The 21162-nt window shown below is 39.8% G+C and overlaps 1 protein-coding gene across 1 annotated transcript; it reads right to left on the bottom strand.

The window, feature by feature from the left end:
• Window positions 1-15718: 15718 nt before the first annotated feature.
• On the bottom strand, window positions 15719-16642 carry LOC142150382 (olfactory receptor 5B12-like). Its single transcript, XM_075205578.1, has one exon. The coding sequence runs from the start codon at window positions 16640-16642 to the stop codon at window positions 15719-15721; it is 924 nt and encodes a 307-aa protein (XP_075061679.1).
• Window positions 16643-21162: the final 4520 nt, after the last annotated feature.

Genomic DNA, 21162 nt, shown 5'->3' with positions numbered 1-21162 from the left:
CATTTTTTTTCCTTCCATCTGAAGAGCAGCACAAGACTCACAAAGCAGCAATTAACATGTGCAAACTTTTGCTTTCTAGCAAGAAATGATCTACATGAAAGAGTATTATAGGTTCTATAATTAACTGTCATTCTTCACTTTAGGGCATTCTGTACTGCAGAAGAGGAGAGGGGAACGTATCCTATGAAATGCTGCTTTTATAACTGAATTGTAATATATTATGTAAAGAAGTATGTTTTTTCCTTTCCGAAACACAGACCATGCACATTAAGCACATTTAGTCAAAATACAATTAACCTTGTTCATTAGAGGAAGCCCATTTGGAGAGCATACAAACTCCATGCAGATAGCACCCTAAATAAAACCAAGTTTGACAGTGGTATAAGCAGCAATGCTAGCCGCTGTGCCCCAGCTGGACAAACCACAGATATACCAGACCTATTGCTATTACTGATAGAACAAGGTTCTAGCCTTACAACCAGGATACTGTTATGGCCACCAGTGCAGCATAAACTCATAGAACAGGTAGAACAGGTCTTCACCTTTAGCAGCCGCCTTTCCCGTAGAGACTGGTTATGCTCACAGGTACTCAGATGCCCCCAGGTGTTATGCTCAGAGTAGTATGAGTTTATGCTAACACGGCAGCACACAGGTATAGGAGGTAGCACACGGAGTAGTGACAGGCCAGAGATCAGCGGACTGGACAGAGCACCAGAGAGGATGTCAGGTACAGGCAAAAGGGTCAAGGTCACAGGCACAGGTTCAGAATCCAGGGACAGGCGATAGGTCAGGGTCAATAGCAAAGGTTCATAATCCAGGTACAGGCAGTAGATCAGGGTCACTAGCACAGGTGCAGAATCCAGGAACAGACAAGGGTCATACACGGGTAATCAATCTCAGGTTCAACACTAAACAATAGTACAGGAGCAGGCAGCAATAATGGAGACAGGACGCTATAACAGGCAGTGAGGCTCGTTCCTCACTGCCTTAAATACTGCAAGGAACCTATCAGACCAAGGCCCAGCAAGATGCTGCTTAATTAATTACTGGCATGCAGCCAGTAACAGAGAAATGGAGACCTCACTGATCCGCCCCCTAATCAGCCCTATATGGCTGATTGAAAGAATGACTTACGTGCATGCGCCCAGCTGTCTGACAGCTGGCTGGGTGCTGTGGCAGAGATCCCGATGCATCCCGGTTGTTGCCTAGGCAACCAGCACCCAGGAACCGGAAGTGACGCCCCGGTCATCATTGAGACACACACTGACATTACTGTGTACTTCCTGTCCCTCTTCACTTGCCTGATCACATACCAAATAGCTCTCCCAAACATGCAATGTAATAATGTTTCAAACAAACATTTGCTTTATATAGGTGTATTGCATTATGGGGTTTCTGTTTGTCTAAAATATCAGGACCAGGCTCATCTCTGTTTAATATTTAACAAAAAATAAGTTTTAAGCTGAATTTCCATTAACAGTCACAATTAACACCTTCAATTTAAGACAGTTTACCTAGTACAGTAACTATACACCTGTGGTGTTGAGTATAAGTAATTGTTTTATTTTTCTAGCAAGAGTCACATAGGACCACACACACACACACGTACACACACACACGTACACACACACACACACACACTATGCATGCTGGTCTACGAAGATTAAATAATATGGCACAGACCCACCTTTAATACGGATGGTCCGTTTCTTGACTACCAAGGATTAGAGGGAAATGATGAATTCTAAAATATTTTGCATAGTGTGGCAAAGCCCAATTTACTAACACAGAAGGACCTATGGCCAACCCTGAATCAGGCCCAACTTGCACAGTGATATCCCACAGAATGTCAAAGATAAAGTGGAAGAGTAGTGGAGATAAAGCGTCACTACAATTTTGCTAATCAATAGCAATTGTGACATCACAAGTCAGTCCATAGAATATTGTAATGCCCTTCCCTGGTCAGACTCTTTCTAGGCGAGCAATCTATATATCTGAGACAACGGCATATCTATTTATAGAATGGAGATATTGTCAACTGGAGCCAGTTTTGTTTACAAAGTGGTTTAATTCAGACTAGATTTGTAGAACAATTGCCTCCACAGACATGTGCATGACATGTGCATCATTGCCCCATTAATTTAATACCTGGAACCTTGCCCTCTTGAGGAAGAGATTGTGCACTATATGAGCCAGAATACAATGTTGTGCAATAATACATTTTGGATAATCAAATCTCAAGCAAGGTTTCATTTTGCCTTCCAAATCACAGACAGGTGAGGATTTGTTACTGTTTTTCCATAAATAAGAATGGTGGTCTTTGTCTCTGTATGGAACATAGGGGGGTAAAATTATTATTATTAATAAAAAAATGCCTTCTTCCACTTATTTCCGATTTGACCGTTAAGCAGTTTATCAGTGTCAACCATTGTTAGACTCTTTACAGATCATGAAATTAAGAGGGATAAAACCTAATTCATATCAGGCATGAATATACATGGAAAACAACCTCTAACACCAAGGTTGGCCATTTGTAAATATCTAGGCATAGCCTGGCCTGTTTAATGTCTTGGCCATTTACCAGGTTTATGTCAATGACATTTTGCTGGAACATCTAGCTACTTTCATAGTGATGCATCTGGGCAATATATTAACATTTATATTAAAATATTCCTCATCTCTAGATGCCCATTGAAAGCTTGATTGCTTTGTTTCATCTATGTTCATAAATAATTCTTTATATGCTAATTAAGAAAAGTGTGTTTTAGAGATCGTTGAGGTTCCATTTATAGGTTAAAAAAAGTCTAGATCAGGTCTACTGCCGCTGCAGTCGATGGTAGCAATGAGACCCGGATGTGAATAGGTCCTTCTTTTAGCCTTGTGTTGTGCATTAAATCTCTTTTTGGGCTTTTAGGATTCTAGGATCCCCCAAAATTTGATCTGGTGCCCAGCTAAGGAAAGTTACACCTCTGGACTAAGCCATTTTAGAGTGGCCACAACCTAAAGAATGTGAAGTGTCTCCAGATGGTTCTGAGTTTTGCCCATTATGATTGATAGAACTTTGGTGCTAGGGGGGAGGGGGTGTTTCTCAATTTTTAGCATAGAATAAGTATCCTTCCTGCGCTCCTATAGGAAAGGGGGAAGGGATGGGGGTTGCAGCCCGATTCTCTTTGGAATACCCACTAAAATTCCGAAAATTACAATAAATAGAACAGAAATTCGGAATAAGGCGCAATTGGGAAGGTAATGAGATACACGGGTTTTCTGAGTATCACAAAGTGTGTTGCATCAATGATAACATGTATAAAATTAAAATAAAAATAAAATAAAATAAATGTAGCAAATTGTCCACAGTCACAATATAAAATAGAATAAATAAGATCCCAGTATACAATCTTTTTAGGTCATCTGAATGTAATTCCAAATGATCCCTCGACCCTGGGAGGAACAGATGGGAGCATATCGAGGGATCATTTGGAATTACATTCAGATGACCTAAAAAGATTGTATACTGGGATCTTATTTATTCTATTTTATATTGTGACTGTGGACAATTTGCTACATTTATTTTATTTTATTTTTATTTTAATTTTATACATGTTATCATTGATGCAACACACTTTGTGATACTCAGAAAACCTGTTTATCTCATTACCTTCTTAATTGTGCCTTATTCCGAATTTCTGTTCTGTTTCTCAATATTTGGCTAATCCCGCCCCAAATAAAGAAAATGTTATCCCTGCAGCTTTTTTCCAGAACAATTGTCTCCAGGAAGAAAGATCAATACATAAGTAATCAGGCATACTTAGCAGATAAGGGAGCTTTTGAGCTTGGGTTACAGGATGTTTCATACATTTTCACTGTACAGACGATAAAAACCTGAAAAATCTTAAATCAGTAAAAAGACTGAATGCTAGGCTGCCTATAAACCAGTAACTAAGAACATCAAAGCAGTTTCCTGTATGAACACATAAGGAATTACAGAACTTCTAGAGTACTAGGAAAATGACTTAAGAAACTGCAGATGTATTAGGAAAAGTCAATGAAGAAATGTAATCAGAACTGTAACCATACAACCTATGATGGGTTTGGATTGATAATTAATAGTAAAGGGGTCTGTATGTACACATTGGTAAAGAATGCTGAATTTATATACAAGATAATTCCTAAATAATATTTGATAATGTCAACAATGTTAAGAATAGAAAAAAATGTTGAGAGCGTTATATGGAGTTTGCTTAGTTTGGTGGGTGCATAAGGTACCCCAATATATTATTGTGTCCTTATTTATGGGTGTGTTCTTCTATGTACTTATGTGGTTAATTCCAAATGTATCCTTCACGCGTGTAGCACTTTTACTGACAAAACCACACAGTTAATTTATAACAGAAACAGGTGATAACATTTTAGAAAAGAGTCAAAAAAGTAAAAACCATATAAATGATTTTTTGTATCATATCATACTACTAATGAGAAGTCACAGCAGATAATTTATTGATCTAAAATAGTCTTCGACACACTACACTCAAGATAGCCTCCAGTGGATAGATCCACAACACTCCCAAAGTGAACCTGCCACCCTCACCAATAAATACCATGTCACCCCCTGAATGAGCTTTATCCTTAACAAACATTAAATTACTATAAACAAAGACATATGTAGAGATTTAAAGCAATACCAACAAAATGAAGTGTTTCGCCTAACATAGCTTCCCCACCCAGGGAGAAGACTGGTTTACTCTCTCCTGGAACCAAACACAACAATTACAATGAGGGTTGTAAAATGTGGAGCCTGATTGGTTTGTGGGAGTGACCATCAAAGGTCCCAGGCTAGCTTAAGGTTGAACCTCCAATTGGGTTAAGTCCTTCTTTTACCCATTCTCTTTACAAATGTGCTTTAATTGTGTGAAAATGTTTATTTATATATTATGTAGTCAAATCTGTCATTTTTTTCATTGGATTTTATGTTGTAACAGATGCATTGTATAGACCTTACCCACCCTGATCCACTTATTTCCAAGCCAAATTTTCTGAAGCACCTCTGCAAAATTGGCAGTTTCACCACAACATTCTGCAAGTTCTCTCTTTTTTATATTCATAATCACAGCATATTTTCCAGGTGATGTATGTTGTGCAGACATGTCTCTGTGTCACAGTATTATTTTATAACTGTTCTACTTCTTCCATGTGTGAGTTTATCAGATATTTTCTCTATTTGGGGGTCACAGCACAGTTTTTGCAGTGATACCTGCAAACCAATTTCCATAAATATGTCATGATTGTAAACAGTGTATCAGGTGTCAGTCATGTTTCAGTCTCCAGTTTTATGGTCGTGGTTTCAAATATAATAAGAAATATGATTTGTGTGAGTATCTTACCTGTCTGACGTGTAATTATGTGACATCCGGGATCTGCATGATCTCTAGTCTCTGTTAATCAGGAATCATTTTATATTGAACCCAGTGACTCAGGAGTATAAATCTCCTGTGTCCCAAAGCATAAATCATTACTCATTGTACATTAGAGACAACCCTATTAGTGAGCAATTTTACATAATTGGTCAAAAAATATTATTCTGTAATTAGAAATAGAGTTACTTGTTTTCATAATGATTTCATATATCTTTTATAAGTTATACTTATGTTACGGATAATGTAAAATTATGCAATAATGACAATGATCTTATGGAAGATCTAAATGATATTAGATTAGCCAGGAATTTTTGGATAATGCATATTAGTATTACCTAAAAGATTTTCAATATTCAATACCAAGTACTGATAACAGTGTTACCATAAAAAGACGCAGGTAAACACAGTGTATTTGCCTACATACGTTCTTCGAGAGTGTTCAACTCAGAACAATATTTGGTCTTATATAAGGTTTACCTACACCCAACTCTACCTGTAGCATACAGAAGTCACTAGTGGAACATACATAACATTAATAATTTAGAATAGATCATAGGCTGTATTTTTCAGTAAAGACAGCTCAGAGTGAATACACTATTCTTCCTTGTGTATATGACACTTTCTTACATTATATTTAATGTGAATAGGGTAATGCTACCTTACCATTGTGTATGACTTGTGTGACACAACTGCCCCATTAACCTCAATCAGGGTTTTTTAAGCCAGAAAAGTCTATGAATACATATCCTATTACTTTCCTCCATAGGCAAAGATTCAGGAGCATGATCTCCAGGTTCCACCAACAAAATCTCCACCTCCTGCTCTATAGGTACCCCGTTCATAATGATCATGTTGTGAAATATGGCAGACAGAGAAATGATGTCGGGCACAACTTCAGATCGGTAAAGATGCAAAAAACTAGAATGTTTCTGCTTCAGACGATATTCAGTCCACTAGCAGAATTATGGTACAGGGTATTAAGAAGTGGATGAAGTTAAACTTTGGCTTACGGGACAAGCACAATAGGACTATTCCACTCACTAGTGGACTCTTCAATCACGTCTAACTGGAGAATTTTCTCGATCTCCTTTTTCACGTCCACCTGTCTGGCCTCGGGAATGAGAGCGATACAGCTTCTGTTGTACAATGACTCCTGACGGAGTGACAATGTCATGTTCGATTAAGGTTGTGCGCCCAGGAATGAAAGAGAAGACATCCCTGTTCTGGTGAATCATTGCTTCAGTCTGTTGTCTCTGCTTAATAGACAAAGCTGGCTCCATGGGCACTTCAGACTTTTCAATGGCAGTACTCACTAGTCGAGGAGAGGTTTCCTCATCATGCCAAGGTTTAAGGAGGTTAACATGGTATATTTGCTCCTCCCTTCTCTTACCTAACTGGCGGACCCTGTAATTAACAGGACCGACAGCCTCTAGAACTTCATATGGACCTTGCTAACGGGTGAAAAGTTTGGTTTCCTGGGTAGGAACCAGGACTAGAACCTTGTCCCCAGGCTTGAAAGATCGAACAACAGCACTTTTGTCATAACTTTTCTTCTGTCGTTCCTGAGCCTCTTTTACATGTTGCTGCACAATGGGCCCTATCTTTCCTAGCCTTTCATACATTTGTGACACAAATTGTACCAGATTTGGCACCCTGGGACCTTGCTGCTCCCACCCTTCTTTTAACATATCCAAGATACCCCTGGGCTGTCTCCCAAACAATAACTCAAAGGGACTAAACCCTGTTGAAGCTTGAGGTACCTCACGGATGGCAAACATCAAATAGGGAATAAGAGTGTCCCAATCTTTTTTCTCTTGAGCCACTACTTTCCTGAGCATATGCTTTAATGTGCGGTTAAAGCGTTCCACCAAGCCATCTGTTTGTGGATGGTATACAGAGGTGTGAAGCGCCGTAACCCCTAACAACTGGCACATGTCCTTCATCAGTTTAGACATGAATGGAGTACCCTGGTCTGTGAGAATTTCTTTGGGTATTCCCAAGCGTGTAAACATCAATACAAGTTCTCTAGCTATGGTGCTGGACTTTATGTTCCGTAGAGGAATTGCCTCTGGATACCTGGTTGCATAGTCAAGCACCACTAGTGTATATTGGTACTCACGTGCGGATTTTTCCAGGGGCCCCACAAGGTCCATGACTATCCGTTCAAAGGGATCTTGTACTATTGGTATTGGAATGAGAGGTGCCCTGTACATGAGTTTGGGACAGGTTCTCTGACAAATGGGACAGGTCTGGCAATACTTTTTTTCTGCCATGTGTACACCGGGCCAGTAAAACCGAAGCAGAACTCATTCCCATGTTTTATCCTCCCCCAGGTGTCCCCCACAGACATGTGTGTGTGCTGCTTTTAACACTAGGGTTACATGGACCTGAGGAACCATTAATTGTTCTACTTTTTCACCCTGTACAATAGCAACTCTATACAGAAAATTATTTTTGACAAAAAAACATGGTATACCTTCTGAAGGTTGGGCTTTTGCCGCCCCATTCACCTCAGTCACACTTTTAAATGCATGTACCAATGTGCCACGGAACAGAACAACACAATACCTTCAGAATTTCACTGCAGTGTATTGATTAGGCGCTCTCTGGGTAAATTATACCTCACTTCTTATTCTCTTTAAAGATTAAAACAATTAATTACTTAAATAACAAAGAACAGCCGCCCATTTATGAAATAGTTTGTGTTATATCCAAAATGATGAAGACGAATCACAAGAAAAAAGGGGGAGAAAAAAAAAGACGCTTTTCTCTGACTGTTTCAAAACACCAGCCAATTTGTAATTAAAACGTTAATTTACTGTAAGTAAACATCAAATTACACATAGCAATTACATTTCCACAACAAATGAAATACTCATCCACTGCAATTTATCAGATAGCATGAATAAAACATAAGAACACAAATCCACCTATTAAAGCGCTTGTAAGTTATTTCTAGGATGACTATTTATTCGATCCTGGGGGTGCACTCCCCTGAAAGTCAATATTACACACTTCCCACTGAGAAAAAATAAAAGGTCAGTTGAATACCAGCATGGGTGTTTAATGCAGTCTGATAATAGTTCAGACAAAGTGAAATCAGGTTGAAAATGTACTGATAAGATCTTTTAGTTCCTTAGACATTTATACTTCAATACATTCTAGGTTCTTGATGCCCACAATCCACTGATGTAGTTTAAAGTGTAAATAAGTTTAAAACAGACCTTTCTTGAAGACGAAGCAATATTCCAGCTAATTGCCAACCACTGGTAACCAATCTTTCAATTCCTCCTTTAGTGTGAAATGAAAATCACTCCTCCTGCTGGCTCCTTTTTAATCAGTCCCCTAGAAGTGAGCAGGATATTCTTACCTGCAGTTCCTTTTGTAGCAATACTCTTGCCAGAGATTTTCTCTAACATTCAATGCTTGCAGACTCTTGCGGCAACATCCGCTCACCTTTGTAAATAAGGACTGTACGGTGTTTCAAATAAAACTCTTTTAATTACAGCTACGGGGGTAGTGAGGTGGTAATAAGTCCATCCAGAATCAAACTTGAAAAAGCGCGAATGAAGCATAAAACCTCTTACGCGTTTCTCCACTGCAAAAATGTGGTTTTCACAGAGAGTAGCAAAATAGTAATAGTCTACTTCCTTAAAAAGGCCATCTAGTCTATGGGATTCTGGACATAATTAATATCAGGTGGAATCAGAGACAGAAAAAATAAAACACACAGCAGATCACTAGTTTCCAATTACAAAAAAGTTGGTGTAAACATAAAATCACATATATTTGGTTATTAAACCATTTAAAACACAACATAAATAACCCATTATGTCAATTTAAGAAAAAATATGTATATAACAAAAGTGCAAAAATGCACAAAATTAAAACACATTGGATCATTGCTCCAAAACAATGCTCTTTAGGACTAGAATTTTAGACCTTTCCCATCAAAGGCTGTTGTTTTACTCACAAGCCATTGTCGGATGCTGATAATCCAACCCCCTTCTTTTAATTGTGCTTTCAGCAAGGCATAGGGGTCCTATGTACACCACATTTTTCAAGCCCTAACCAAGATGTATAACCACTAACAGACACAATTGCCATCGATTTATCAAATTCCATTCAGCTCAATAGATTCATTTAGACCACCTGGAAATAAAGTACCAAGGGAGAAGATCCAAATAGCCTCTCTTTTCCGTAGTCTTTCGGATCTGTCACCACCTCTGGTGGTAGGTTTACTCTGTTCAATTGAGAATCTTTTACCACAGTCAATCTCTCCTCCATGAACTTGACTCACATGTCTGGAAAGACTGTGTGAGTTCACCAGTTTACAAATGTTCCGTTTATGTACTAAAAATCTCACATTCACTCAACTTCAGGAACTTGTTGTGCAGCCGACATATTGGATGCCACACATACATTGTATGATATAAATTACGAATGTTGACTGACAGTTCATAAAACTTTTAATAATATTGTTCCTTCAATAAAAAGGACTCAAAAATCTTTTTCCTTATTACATACAAAGGGACGGGTCATACAATTGTTTTTGGGACATTTTAAAAACCCGGAAGCCAGTTCAAGGGATTAGCACCTTAAATTGGATTATCTGTAGACTGATTAACCCTCTTATACAGATCGGTACCAAATTGTTTTTAATTGTGACTACTCTTCTAAAGACTTTTTATTTCACCTGACCAGGAGTTGTATTGACTTACAAAAATTACAGCCTCCTTACACTCGTTATCTTGATCTTTACAAAAAGGTGTTTTCTCCTTTACCTTTCTACACAGTAGTTGATTTCTATCTGCTGCTAAGGTGTCTCTGTAGGCCTTCTTAAGGAGACCCTCAGGGTAACCTTGAGTTTCCAGTATCATTAATAGATCCCTTGCTTGAATCTAAAATGTTTCTACATTGGTGCAGTTTCTCCTTAATCTCAGGAGTTGGCCCTTTGGTATATTATTTTTCCAGGCTCTATGTAGTTCAAAAAATTACTGCTGTCAACTATTTTGTATGTTTTTGACACAATACAGTCACTTTCAATGGAGAGGGCGATATCCAAGAAATTAATGGACTCTTGCATAGTGCTCATGAATTTCAGACCATATGTGTTATTATTGAGGTGTTCCAAGAACGAAAGAGCTATGCAAACATCCCCATGCCAAAAATTAAATAAATCATCAATGTATCTGCCATAGAGCACCAGGTTCGCCCCCAAAAGGGCCATCCCAAATGTACTTCTCCTCAAAATGACCCACATAATGATTGGCAAAACTCGGGGTGAACCTGGTGCCCATGGCAGTCCCATGTACCTGAAGAAAAAACTGTGTATTAAAAATAAAATAATTGTAAGAAAGGAGAAACCAATTTGACTCCAAAACAAATCCACACCGTGTCTCACTGAGTGCTGGGTTACGCTCTAGATAGCACTTAACTGCTTCTATTTCACATTTATAAATAAATAATCATCCTAGAATTAACTTACAAGCGCTTTAAGAGGTGGATTTTTGTTATTATGTTTTATTCATGCTATCTGATAAATTGCAGTGGATGAGTATTTAATATGTTGTGGAAATGCAATGGTTATGTGTTATTGATGTTTACTTACATTAAATTAATGTTTTAATTACAAATTGGTTGATGTTTTGAAATATTCAGAGAACAGCGCCTTTTCTTTGTCCCCCTTATGTTTGAAAGTGGCATCATTAAGTTGGTCCCGAGCAAAGTCCTGCAGAGGAAACAAAATTGGTATTGCAGACCAGTCCATATCTTCACTGACAGGCGAGGTGGGCTCATCTGCGACATCACCAGCCAATACTAGTTTGGACTGTCCATGCTTCCCCACAGGTGTATGCTTTTGTGGAACTTCTGCTGTGACACCCAGGGTGACATTCTGGTTGGCAGTTCCCAAAGATCAAGGTCCAAATGTTGTGGATTTTTAGGCAGCTCCTTTAAGACCGGGCTCCGACCATTGCATCAGTTGCTGCCATGTCCGGTCGGACCCACTCACCGAGGACCTCATTAAACAGTGGGAAGTCTCGCCCAAAGTGAATTCTCCTCAGGCTGCAGCCATTTCTTTAAAATTTTAGAAAGCTCAGCCAATTGCGCTCTGACCTGCTTATCTTTATCATAGCGTCATTGGTGATAGTGCTGGGCTCGGCCTGGCCTGGAAACCCCAATGCAAGCCAAAATCTCAGACTTTAGATGCAAATAATTAGAGGCCTGGTCCTCATCAAGATCCATATAAGCTCGCTGAGCTTCACCATTCAGACATGGCGTCAGCCTCTCAGCCCAATCTTCAGGAGGCCATTTTGCCCCTTTTTGCAAGTCTCTCAAGGGACACCAGATATGCTTCTACGTCATCAGCTGGCGACATTTTCTGCAGAGCCGGACCAGGTGGTTCATTTCGGTCATGCCTCACCTGACCTAACTCTTCCCTGAAGAGCCTGATGTTTTCCACCTGTGCCTTGGTGGCTCATGGCATCTGGCTTGCTGCTCTTGCTGCACATCGGAAACATTACAAGGGTCCTTAGCACTACCTCCATATTAACGTCTGCGCGGGTTGGGTAGCGTTAAACTTGCTTCCCTGAGCATTCCACTTCTGACACCACTTGTGGCAAGAGCCCGCTACTGCTGAAGCACACAAGAACAACTTTTTCCTTTTTAAGCAGTTTTATTGTCAGGATGGTAAATGTATTTGATACCATACAGATTTCAAACCGATTCTGGAGACCCTAAACGCTAGCTAGACAAAGACCTGCTCTCTAAAGACCAGCCAGGGTCCCCAGCGTTAGTCTCCCTGAACAAAGAAATAATCAAGGTTTTATACATGACATTCCTTCCACAGCCCTAGCTTGATGGGCAGACACACCCACCTTCCCTTTAAGAGGAAACTCCCATCAATGGATCTGTTTGCACTGACACACCCTGTCTGTTTGCTGTGAGGAAGGACATTTCAAACCATGTAAGTTAACCAAACTTTAAACTATTGTTTGTCACACATAAGTCTTTACCTGGTTTATCTTCAATCTAGGTACATTGCTGCACAAATGTTTTACTCTGCTTGCATGCTTTATCTGCATATTGCCAGCTAAATGCCTCCCTTTGTTACAAGATAGATAGATAGATAGATATAGAATCCGATGACCGAATGGGTCTTACAGATCAATATAATCTGTCTTTGTGTGTTCTTTTATCATTTAGATCTAAGTGTTGACAATAGCCATATGTTTGTTCCATGCATTCTAGAATTCTTTTACTATATGATTTCCAACCACAACTACTGGGAGTTGATTCTATGGATCTATTATCCTTTATGTAAGAACAAGTTATTCCTTATGTTACAATTCAATCTTCTTCCATTTACAATTTCCATCCTTAAAATACACTGAATTAATTTATTGAGCATACTGTATGAAATGTCATGTTACAATTGGTTATGTCCACTGATCTACCCTGCATTATTCCTAGACATCTGGAAACATTGATTAATTTTACAAGATCATTATGAAACTATAGAACACATTGAATAGAAATGGGAGGAGGATTTACTTAAGGACTGGGAATTATATGCCTGTGTGGTTTTCATTACAAATGCATTCTCTTGTAAAAAGGGCTCTTGGCGTCCCCAGAATGTTGACATGAATAAATGCATTTTATGTGCTTTTCAGACCGTGTGCGATAGTATTTTTCTACATGCGGTTTGCAACATTATCCTGCTGGATCATGTAGAAACAACTTACTGAAGATATTCTTTTAATTAGGAGTGCAATGCACCTCTGTATATCATTGCAAATGTGTTATCTTTTTATATTGGTATGTGTTTTGCATGGAAACTTATGGACTTCTAAGACAGTATGTCATGTTTGTGTTTTGAAACTGTCTAGAGACAGGTAATCTCGTGTTAATTAGACCTTTTCATAACTCAGTGATCAAAACTTCTGTTGAGCCTGAAAGACAGAAGGAGGTAATTTTACCTGTTGGTAGACTCCCTATGCAAGAGATCACAGATGAATGTCAACTTTGCAAGTTAACTTGAGTTCACAGCAATATTAGAAAAATACTATATCCTGATGATAAATATTCACTAAAAAACCTTAGATGTAGTGGTGCCGCTAGCAGCAATGTAAAACAGTGTTAAACCCTTCCAGGCTGAGTTATGTGCAGGTTGCATGAAGCACCTGGATTGTTTAGAGGGGCAGGAGGCTGGATTATATCCTGCCAGGGTATCTGTGTAAATCTGAACAAAAAGTGCACTGTTTGTATTATTACTATGCCATCTGTATTTCTGGATATCACTAGTACCTCAAACTAGTGTGTGTAACTGTCCTTTTTAGTACACTTGAGCTAATAAAACATCAGTGTTTCAAGATTCTGCTTTGACGCCTACTTACCTGCTGTAATTCCTGTGACCTGCAGATTAGACCCAAGTCTAATCCGTTTCCCGGCTGTTCTGAAGTTGGGTCTCTGCATCCATTTACAATGCTCTGCCCACTACCCTGCAGCTCTGGCCAGTGTGATAGGTCTGAAGGAACCATCCACCGCATTTTTACCTGAAGGCAAGCGGTCAAGGGGGTACACTAGCAGCGAGAGTTACCCAGAAGGGCAGAGTTCTAAGTGTCGCTAAGGAGCATAGTGGCAGCAGCAATAGCTCCTTCTACTGCAGTTATAGGGTGCATTTGGGATAAAGAAAATGGAACGGTGACAAGGCAAGCCCAGCCGGTCCCCAGCAACACAACAGAGAGGGTGTAATAGGAGGTCCATGCCATCACAATTACCCTCAGCCCCTGACTTATTATTTTACCTGTGTACTATGCTTGATCATTTCAATGTGGTTGAAAGTTTTTTGAGATCCCAGAATCCCTTGAGGATGTTATTGATTTTAAAGCATTGTTCCAAATAGGTAAGTAACCTTGTGGGTTTGTTCTCTTTGCCTCTCGGGAAATTGGCACTGGCTACTTTGGGGTGTAGGGTCTAATAGTCCATTTGATTATCACCAGAGGATTTTGCAAAGTAATTTGGACCACATGTTGTGGTCCTGAAAGCAGTCTAGCTTAATGACTAACAAAAGAACCGAATAACAACTTAAAAACAACCAAAGACAAGTCAAAGGCCAGGAGCGGGCAGCAGTGAAGTGTAGTCCAGAATAAACAGAGTACAGAACAGATAGATAGCAAGCGAGGGTTCAAGTCAGGAAGTGTAGCTGAGGTCAGGATCCATGGAACAGCAAGGTTCTTCTTTTTGTCCTAATTCTGTGTTTAACGACTTTTAAAACCTTTACTTTGAAAACAATTAAACTTAGGACTTCTGTAAGGACTCTGAATCCAATACAGTTATATCTTAAAGGTGAACTAAATCCACCTGGATCCTTTCCTAGCATTGAGACTTTTAGTAGATTGAGGAATCTTGTTACAAGCACAGCAAATAAACGTAACAAGTAATATCAAGTTTTCTCAAAGGGGGAATGGACTGTACTTCAATAGACAAAATATAACAAAAAAATAATGATCTCAAAGCTATTTATTATTTCATGGATAATAAAAACATGGCCATGGTCAGAGAAATTTATAAAAAATGGCACTGATATCACCATGTTATTATTTCAAATGTATGTAGGATTTCTTTTTACTGATGATCATGTCTTGCATGGGCAGTTTACAAGCACCGGTACATGCAACATTCTTGTAGGGTATTGGCTGTAATTTTCTTTTTTTTCCCTCTTTTTTTCTCTGTATCATCACCAGCATAGTAGTTACTATTATATTTATTTTACATGGATCTCTCAGCACTGCCATCATTAAAGGCCAGATTTAAGACTTCAATGCTTGGCTCATCTCTCAAGCTTTGCATACAATACACATTATCAACATTAGTGAAAGTAAAATGTTCTTATGGGAAATAACCTTTCCTCATCCCGTCTGTATGTGAAGATATTAAAAGAGCAATTAAGGTGGAAATTAAAGTCAAGTTAATAAAAGCATTCTGCCATTGTGTGCGATCATCAGCCAACGACACCTCTTATCTTCTGAGCTTTGGTTGACAAAGGGCTTCTCTACACAAACATTTTCTAAAATTAAGTTCCAAATGGAACACAACTTGATAAAACCATGAGGAAATAGATCCATTGATCTCAGTGCTATGCTACCCTTGCTGACCACAACGACACCAATGTAAAACATGGCTAAGATATTAAAGCAATAAAATGAAGTTAATCAATGGTTCTCTGTGTTGCAACATTTTCTTTTTGTCGTCTTCCATTTGGAACACACTGTAAAAAAATATGCGTGAACAGGCTGAATATTTTGTCATTTACATTTTTGCACTGCTTCCATAATGACCATTTTCACCTCTTGGTTCCTCAGACTGTATATAAGTGGATTCAACATTGGTATCACTACTGTGTAGAAGACAGAGACCACCTTGTCTTGTTTCTTAAAGTCACTGTCAGGCGGGTGTAAGTAAATGAAGAAAATGGTCCCATAGAAGATGAAAACACACATGAGATGTGAAGAACACGTATTGAATGCTTTCTGCCTGCCCTTAGCAGATTTCATCCGTAAAATGGAAGAAACAATTAGAGAGTATGAGATCAGGATTGTCAATATTGACCCAAATCCAAATGTACAAATGAAGAAAACAGTCACCATGTCACATGGGAGAGTTGCAGAGCAGGACAATCTGAGCAATGGAGGAATGTCACAATAGAAGTGCTCAATAAGGTTTGAACCACAAAATCGTAGATTAAAAACACAGCTGGTCTGCACTGATGACTGCAAGAAGCCAATAGATGAGGCAAGGAGAACCAGACACAGACATTTTTTCTTGGTCATTACTAAAACATAATGGAGAGGATGGCAGATAGCAATATATCGATCATATGACATGTTTGAGAGTAGGAAAACCTCAGTAACTCCTAGGGAATCAAAGGAGAAGAACTGAAGAGCACAACCATTGAACGAGATGGACTTTTTCTTGGACAAAAGGTCAACAAGCATTTTAGGTGTTATCACTGAGGAGTAGAAGAGGTCCACCATGGAGAGGTAACTGAGGAAATAGTACATTGGAGTGTGCAGTTTCGAGGTCTTATGGACAACAGTTATCATGCCAACATTGCCAACTATGGTCACCATATAAACAAGCAAGAAGAATACAAAGAGGAATGGGACAAGGTTTTCATTGTCCGTTAGTCCGGAAAACACAAAGACTGTCACTTGTGTCACATTTATCATGTCCACTGTTTCCTCTGTAGCGGTGAAAAAAAACCCTCTAGTTTACAAGTCTAATACAAACCACAAAGCATATAATGTAAATAAAGTCACAAAATGCTCAAGACAACCTGCAACTAGAAATTACGGGATTGAAAATTAAGTGTTGTCAGGTTTTATTATGGGTTCAGTTTATTGGTCAACATACACAGTGTCATGGTTACTGGTAGTGAAAGTTCCTCTAGCAAAATAGTTCAGTGTAAACCCAATGACTAAACCAGAAAGGTGTGTGAGTGCTTACTCACTTGCAGTGTGAGGGTGGAAGAAAGTCATCCAGGTTAACTACAAACTATTAATCAGCTTCTCTCTGTGCTGGATTACATTTGCCCTGTGCAATTTTATAACCACCCCACCTATCACCTACTGCAGTAAATATCTCACCCCCATTCTATCATAACTATATACAAAATAAATACATTTTAAATAATAATGACAAATGAAAATGCAAATGAAAATATTTCAGAGATACCTTTAGTCTCTGCTATATCCTGCCATATAAAACCTCCTCATTATGTTTGAAGACCTATTTCAACCTTGTGGGCAGAGAGAGGCAGGGTCCCTTCAGATGTGATATGCAAAGCATGGAGTAATATGTATACATCCACTAAGCAGTACAGGCTGGACATACAAGCAACTGATGAGGAAGTTTTTGTCAAGGACGTCCTAGCAGCCCTATAGTGTGATATCCACCATCCCCTAAGTTCTGGCTAATTCCGGAATTGCTGGAAAATGGGAAGAAAAACGTATTTAATTTTTTCTTCCTTCAATCTGAAGAGCAGCACAAGACTCACAAAGCAGCAATTAACATGTGCAAAATTTTGCTTTCTGGCAAGCAATAATCTACATCAGGGGTTGGCAACCTTTTTCTATCAGAGTGATCATACAATTGGGGGTGTGGCAGTACATCATTGGGGGCATGTCTAGCAGGTGAAAAGCACCAGGCCACCCTCTTACAGAAAAATGCATTACTCACACATGCCCCCTTGCTCAGCAACTTTGCTCACATGTGTCCCCTCGGCCCACATGCTTTAATCACACTCGCCCCCCCTCTGCCCAGTACCTTTAGTCACACATGCCCCTCTCCATCACCTTTAGTCACAAATGCCCCCTCTCCAGCACACCTTCTTCTTACCTTATTCTCCACTGCACAGCATGGGAAGATATCCAGCAGCCCACCAAGTACCATGTGACCACTGCAGTCACATGACCTGGCGTCTGAAGATACCTGAGCTGAAGGGGATTTAGCCACCACCGATTCCCCCTGCACTCAATATTTTTTTTTTTTTTAAAAAGTACTTTTAAAATAAAAAAATTATTTTCAAAGATAGGTCTCCAGTGGGGACTCGGGCCACCAAGCAGGCTCGGGCAATTTGTAGCCGCCCCCTCCCCTCTCGGCTATATATATATATATATATATATATATATATATATATAATTATGTCTCATTTTATGAGGCTAACATCATATTAACAGTAAGGGACAAGCAAAAAAATGTTATGCCGCACAGTAGTGCCCCAGTTCACACCATACCTCATAATTGTGTCCCCAATTCATCTTAAGCCTCATATGTGTGCCCACAATTCATACTTTGCCACAGTTGCCCCCAGAAACACATAGCATGCCACAGTTGCCCCCAGAAACACATAGCATGCCACAGTTGCCCCCAGAAACACATAGCATGCCACAGTTGCCCCCAGAAATACATTGCATGCCACAGTTGCCCCCAGAAACTTATAGTATGCCACAGTTGCCCCCAGAAACACATAGTATGCCACAGTTGCCCCCAGAAACACATAGTATGCAACAGTTGCCCCCAGAAACACATAGTATGCCACAGTTGCACCCAGAAATACAAAGTATGCCACAGTTGCATGCGCAGAAGCTCCATTTTGGCCATCATCAGCAGCTTAACTGAAGCAGCTTAAGCGTCGGCATGCCAGACAAAAGTGGTCAGAGTGTCACGTCTGGCACGCGTGCCGGGGGTTGCCGACCCCTGATCTACATGAAGGAGTATTATAGTATTATAGGTTCTATAATTAACTGTCATTCTTCCATTTTGGGCAACATGAACTACACAGGAGGAGAGTGGAACTTATGCTATGAAATGCTGCTGTTATAACTGAATTTAAATATATATTATGTAAATAAATATGTTTTTTCCTTTCCCAAACACCGACCATGCACACTAGACACATTTAGTCAAAAGCCAATTAACCTTGTTCATTAGAGGAAGCCCATTTGTTGAGCATACAAACTCCATGCAGATATCACTTTAAATAAAACCAAGTTCGACAGTGTTATAAACAGCAATACTAGCCACTGTGCCCCAGCTGGACAAACCACAGATGCACAAGACATATTGCTATGACTGACAAAACATACAAGACTCCGGCCTTACACTGACATTGCTGAGCACCTCCTGTCCAGCTTCACTTTCCTGATCACTGTTAGGAACCCCTCCAGCCGGCACAACACAACCCGGAATCTACTCTGCCAGTCAGGTGTTCACTGGAGCCCCTGATGGTGGGGACAGACTGGGCCGCAGACTGACAGAGGGTCGAGAAGTGCGTACCAGCTGGGGAGAACCCAGGCAAGAATAGTCAGGTCCACGCAGAGGTCAAGGGCCGGCAGCAGACAACAGTATCGATGAACAAGCTGAGGTCAGGGGTCACAGGCAAATAGCAGAACGGGTAAACAGGCCAAAGATCAGGGTCACAGGAAACACGAGCGAAGTCCAATTCAAAGCCAAGGGTCATACACGGGGAGTCAAATAGAGATATCAGGATACAGGACAGGAACTAGCAGGTTAGCAGACTGGAACACAGGAGCTATAACCGGCAATGAGGCAGCAGACCTCATTGCCCTAAATACCAGTGGCCACCAATCAGAGCCTAGCTCTGAATTAAACACAGCCCCCAGCATAATTAATAGGTTGCATTAATTAGCCCACAGGCTAGAGAATATGGTGAGCACTGCGCCTGGCTTCCTCTCATTGCCGGGACACAGCGCTGAAGCGTCTTCTCGTTGCCCCGGCAACGGCCGGGTCAGGGCCGGAAGTGACGTCCCGGTCGCCATAGCGACGGCCTGGACGCAGGTGAGTGAGTCGCGGCGGCTGGGCACCGCCGCAGCTCGTAACAATCACATAGCCAATATCTCTCCCAAACATGCAATGTAATAATGTTTCAAACAAGCATTCGCCTTACATAGGTGCATTGCATTATGGGGTTTCTGTTTATCTAAAATATCAGGACCAGGCTCATCTCTGTTTAATATTTAATGAAAAAAAAAGTTTTAACCTGAATTTCCATTAACAGTCACAATTAACACCTCCAATTTAAGACTCCCTAGTACAGTAACCAGGCACCTGTGGTGTTGAGTATAAGTAAATGTTTTGTTTTCCTGGCAAGAGTCACAAAGGAACACACACACACACACACACACACATACACACACACACACACACACACACATACACACACACACATACACACACATACACACATACACACACACACACACATACACACACATACACACACACACACACACACACACATATACACACACACACACACACACACACACATACACACAGTATACATGCTGATCTACGAAGATGAAATAATAGGGCACAGAACCTCCTTTAACACGGACAGTCCATCTCTTGACCACCAAGGATTAGAGGGATATGATGACTGTCTCTGAAATTCTAATAATATTTTGCATAGTGTGGGAAAGCCCAATTTGCTTACACAGAAGGATTTATGGCCAACTTGCACAGTGATATCCCACAGGATGGCAAAGATAAAGTGGAAGAGTAGTGGAGATAAAGCTTCACTACAATTTTGCTAATCAATAACAATTGTGACATCACAAGTCAGTCCATAGAATATTGTAATGCCCTTCCCTGGTCAGACTCTTTTTAGACGAGCAATCTATATATCTGAGCCAAAGGCATATCTATTTATAGAATATAGATATTGTCAACTGGAGCCAGTCTTGCTTACAAAGTGGTTTAATTCAGACTATTCATGCAGCCACTATTATACTGTTATTCTGATGCTGATGTTTTTTGAAAACATTTGTAGAACAATTGCCCCATTAATTTAATACCTGGAACTTTGCCCTCTTGAGGAAGAGATTATGCACTATTTGAGCCAGAATATAATGTTGTGCAATAACAAATTTTTGGATAATCAAATCTCAAGCAAGGTTTCATTTTCCCTTCCAAATCACAGACCGGTGAGGATTTTTTACTGTTTTTCCATAAATAAAAATGGTGGTCTTTGTCTCTGTATGGAACATAGGGGGGTAAATTAATTATTATTAATAAAAAAAATGCCTTATTCCACTCATTTCCAATTTGACCTTTAACCAGTTTATCAGTGTCAACCATTGTTAGACTCTTTACAGATCATGAAATTAAGAGAGATAAAACCTAATTCATATCAGGCATGAGTATAAATGGAAGACAGCCTCTAACA

The sequence above is a fragment of the Mixophyes fleayi genome, chromosome 4, assembly GCF_038048845.1.
Source record: "Mixophyes fleayi isolate aMixFle1 chromosome 4, aMixFle1.hap1, whole genome shotgun sequence".
In the NCBI taxonomy this organism is placed as follows: Eukaryota; Metazoa; Chordata; class Amphibia; order Anura; family Limnodynastidae; genus Mixophyes; species Mixophyes fleayi.
Note: the sequence above shows the minus strand (reverse complement) of the source record. Positions and strands in the feature narration are given on the sequence as shown.

Coding starts and splice junctions, on each gene's coding strand:
- LOC142150382 (XM_075205578.1), bottom strand. CDS start 16,642: ATGATAAATGTGACACAAGTGACAGTCTTTGTGTTTTCCGGACTAACG.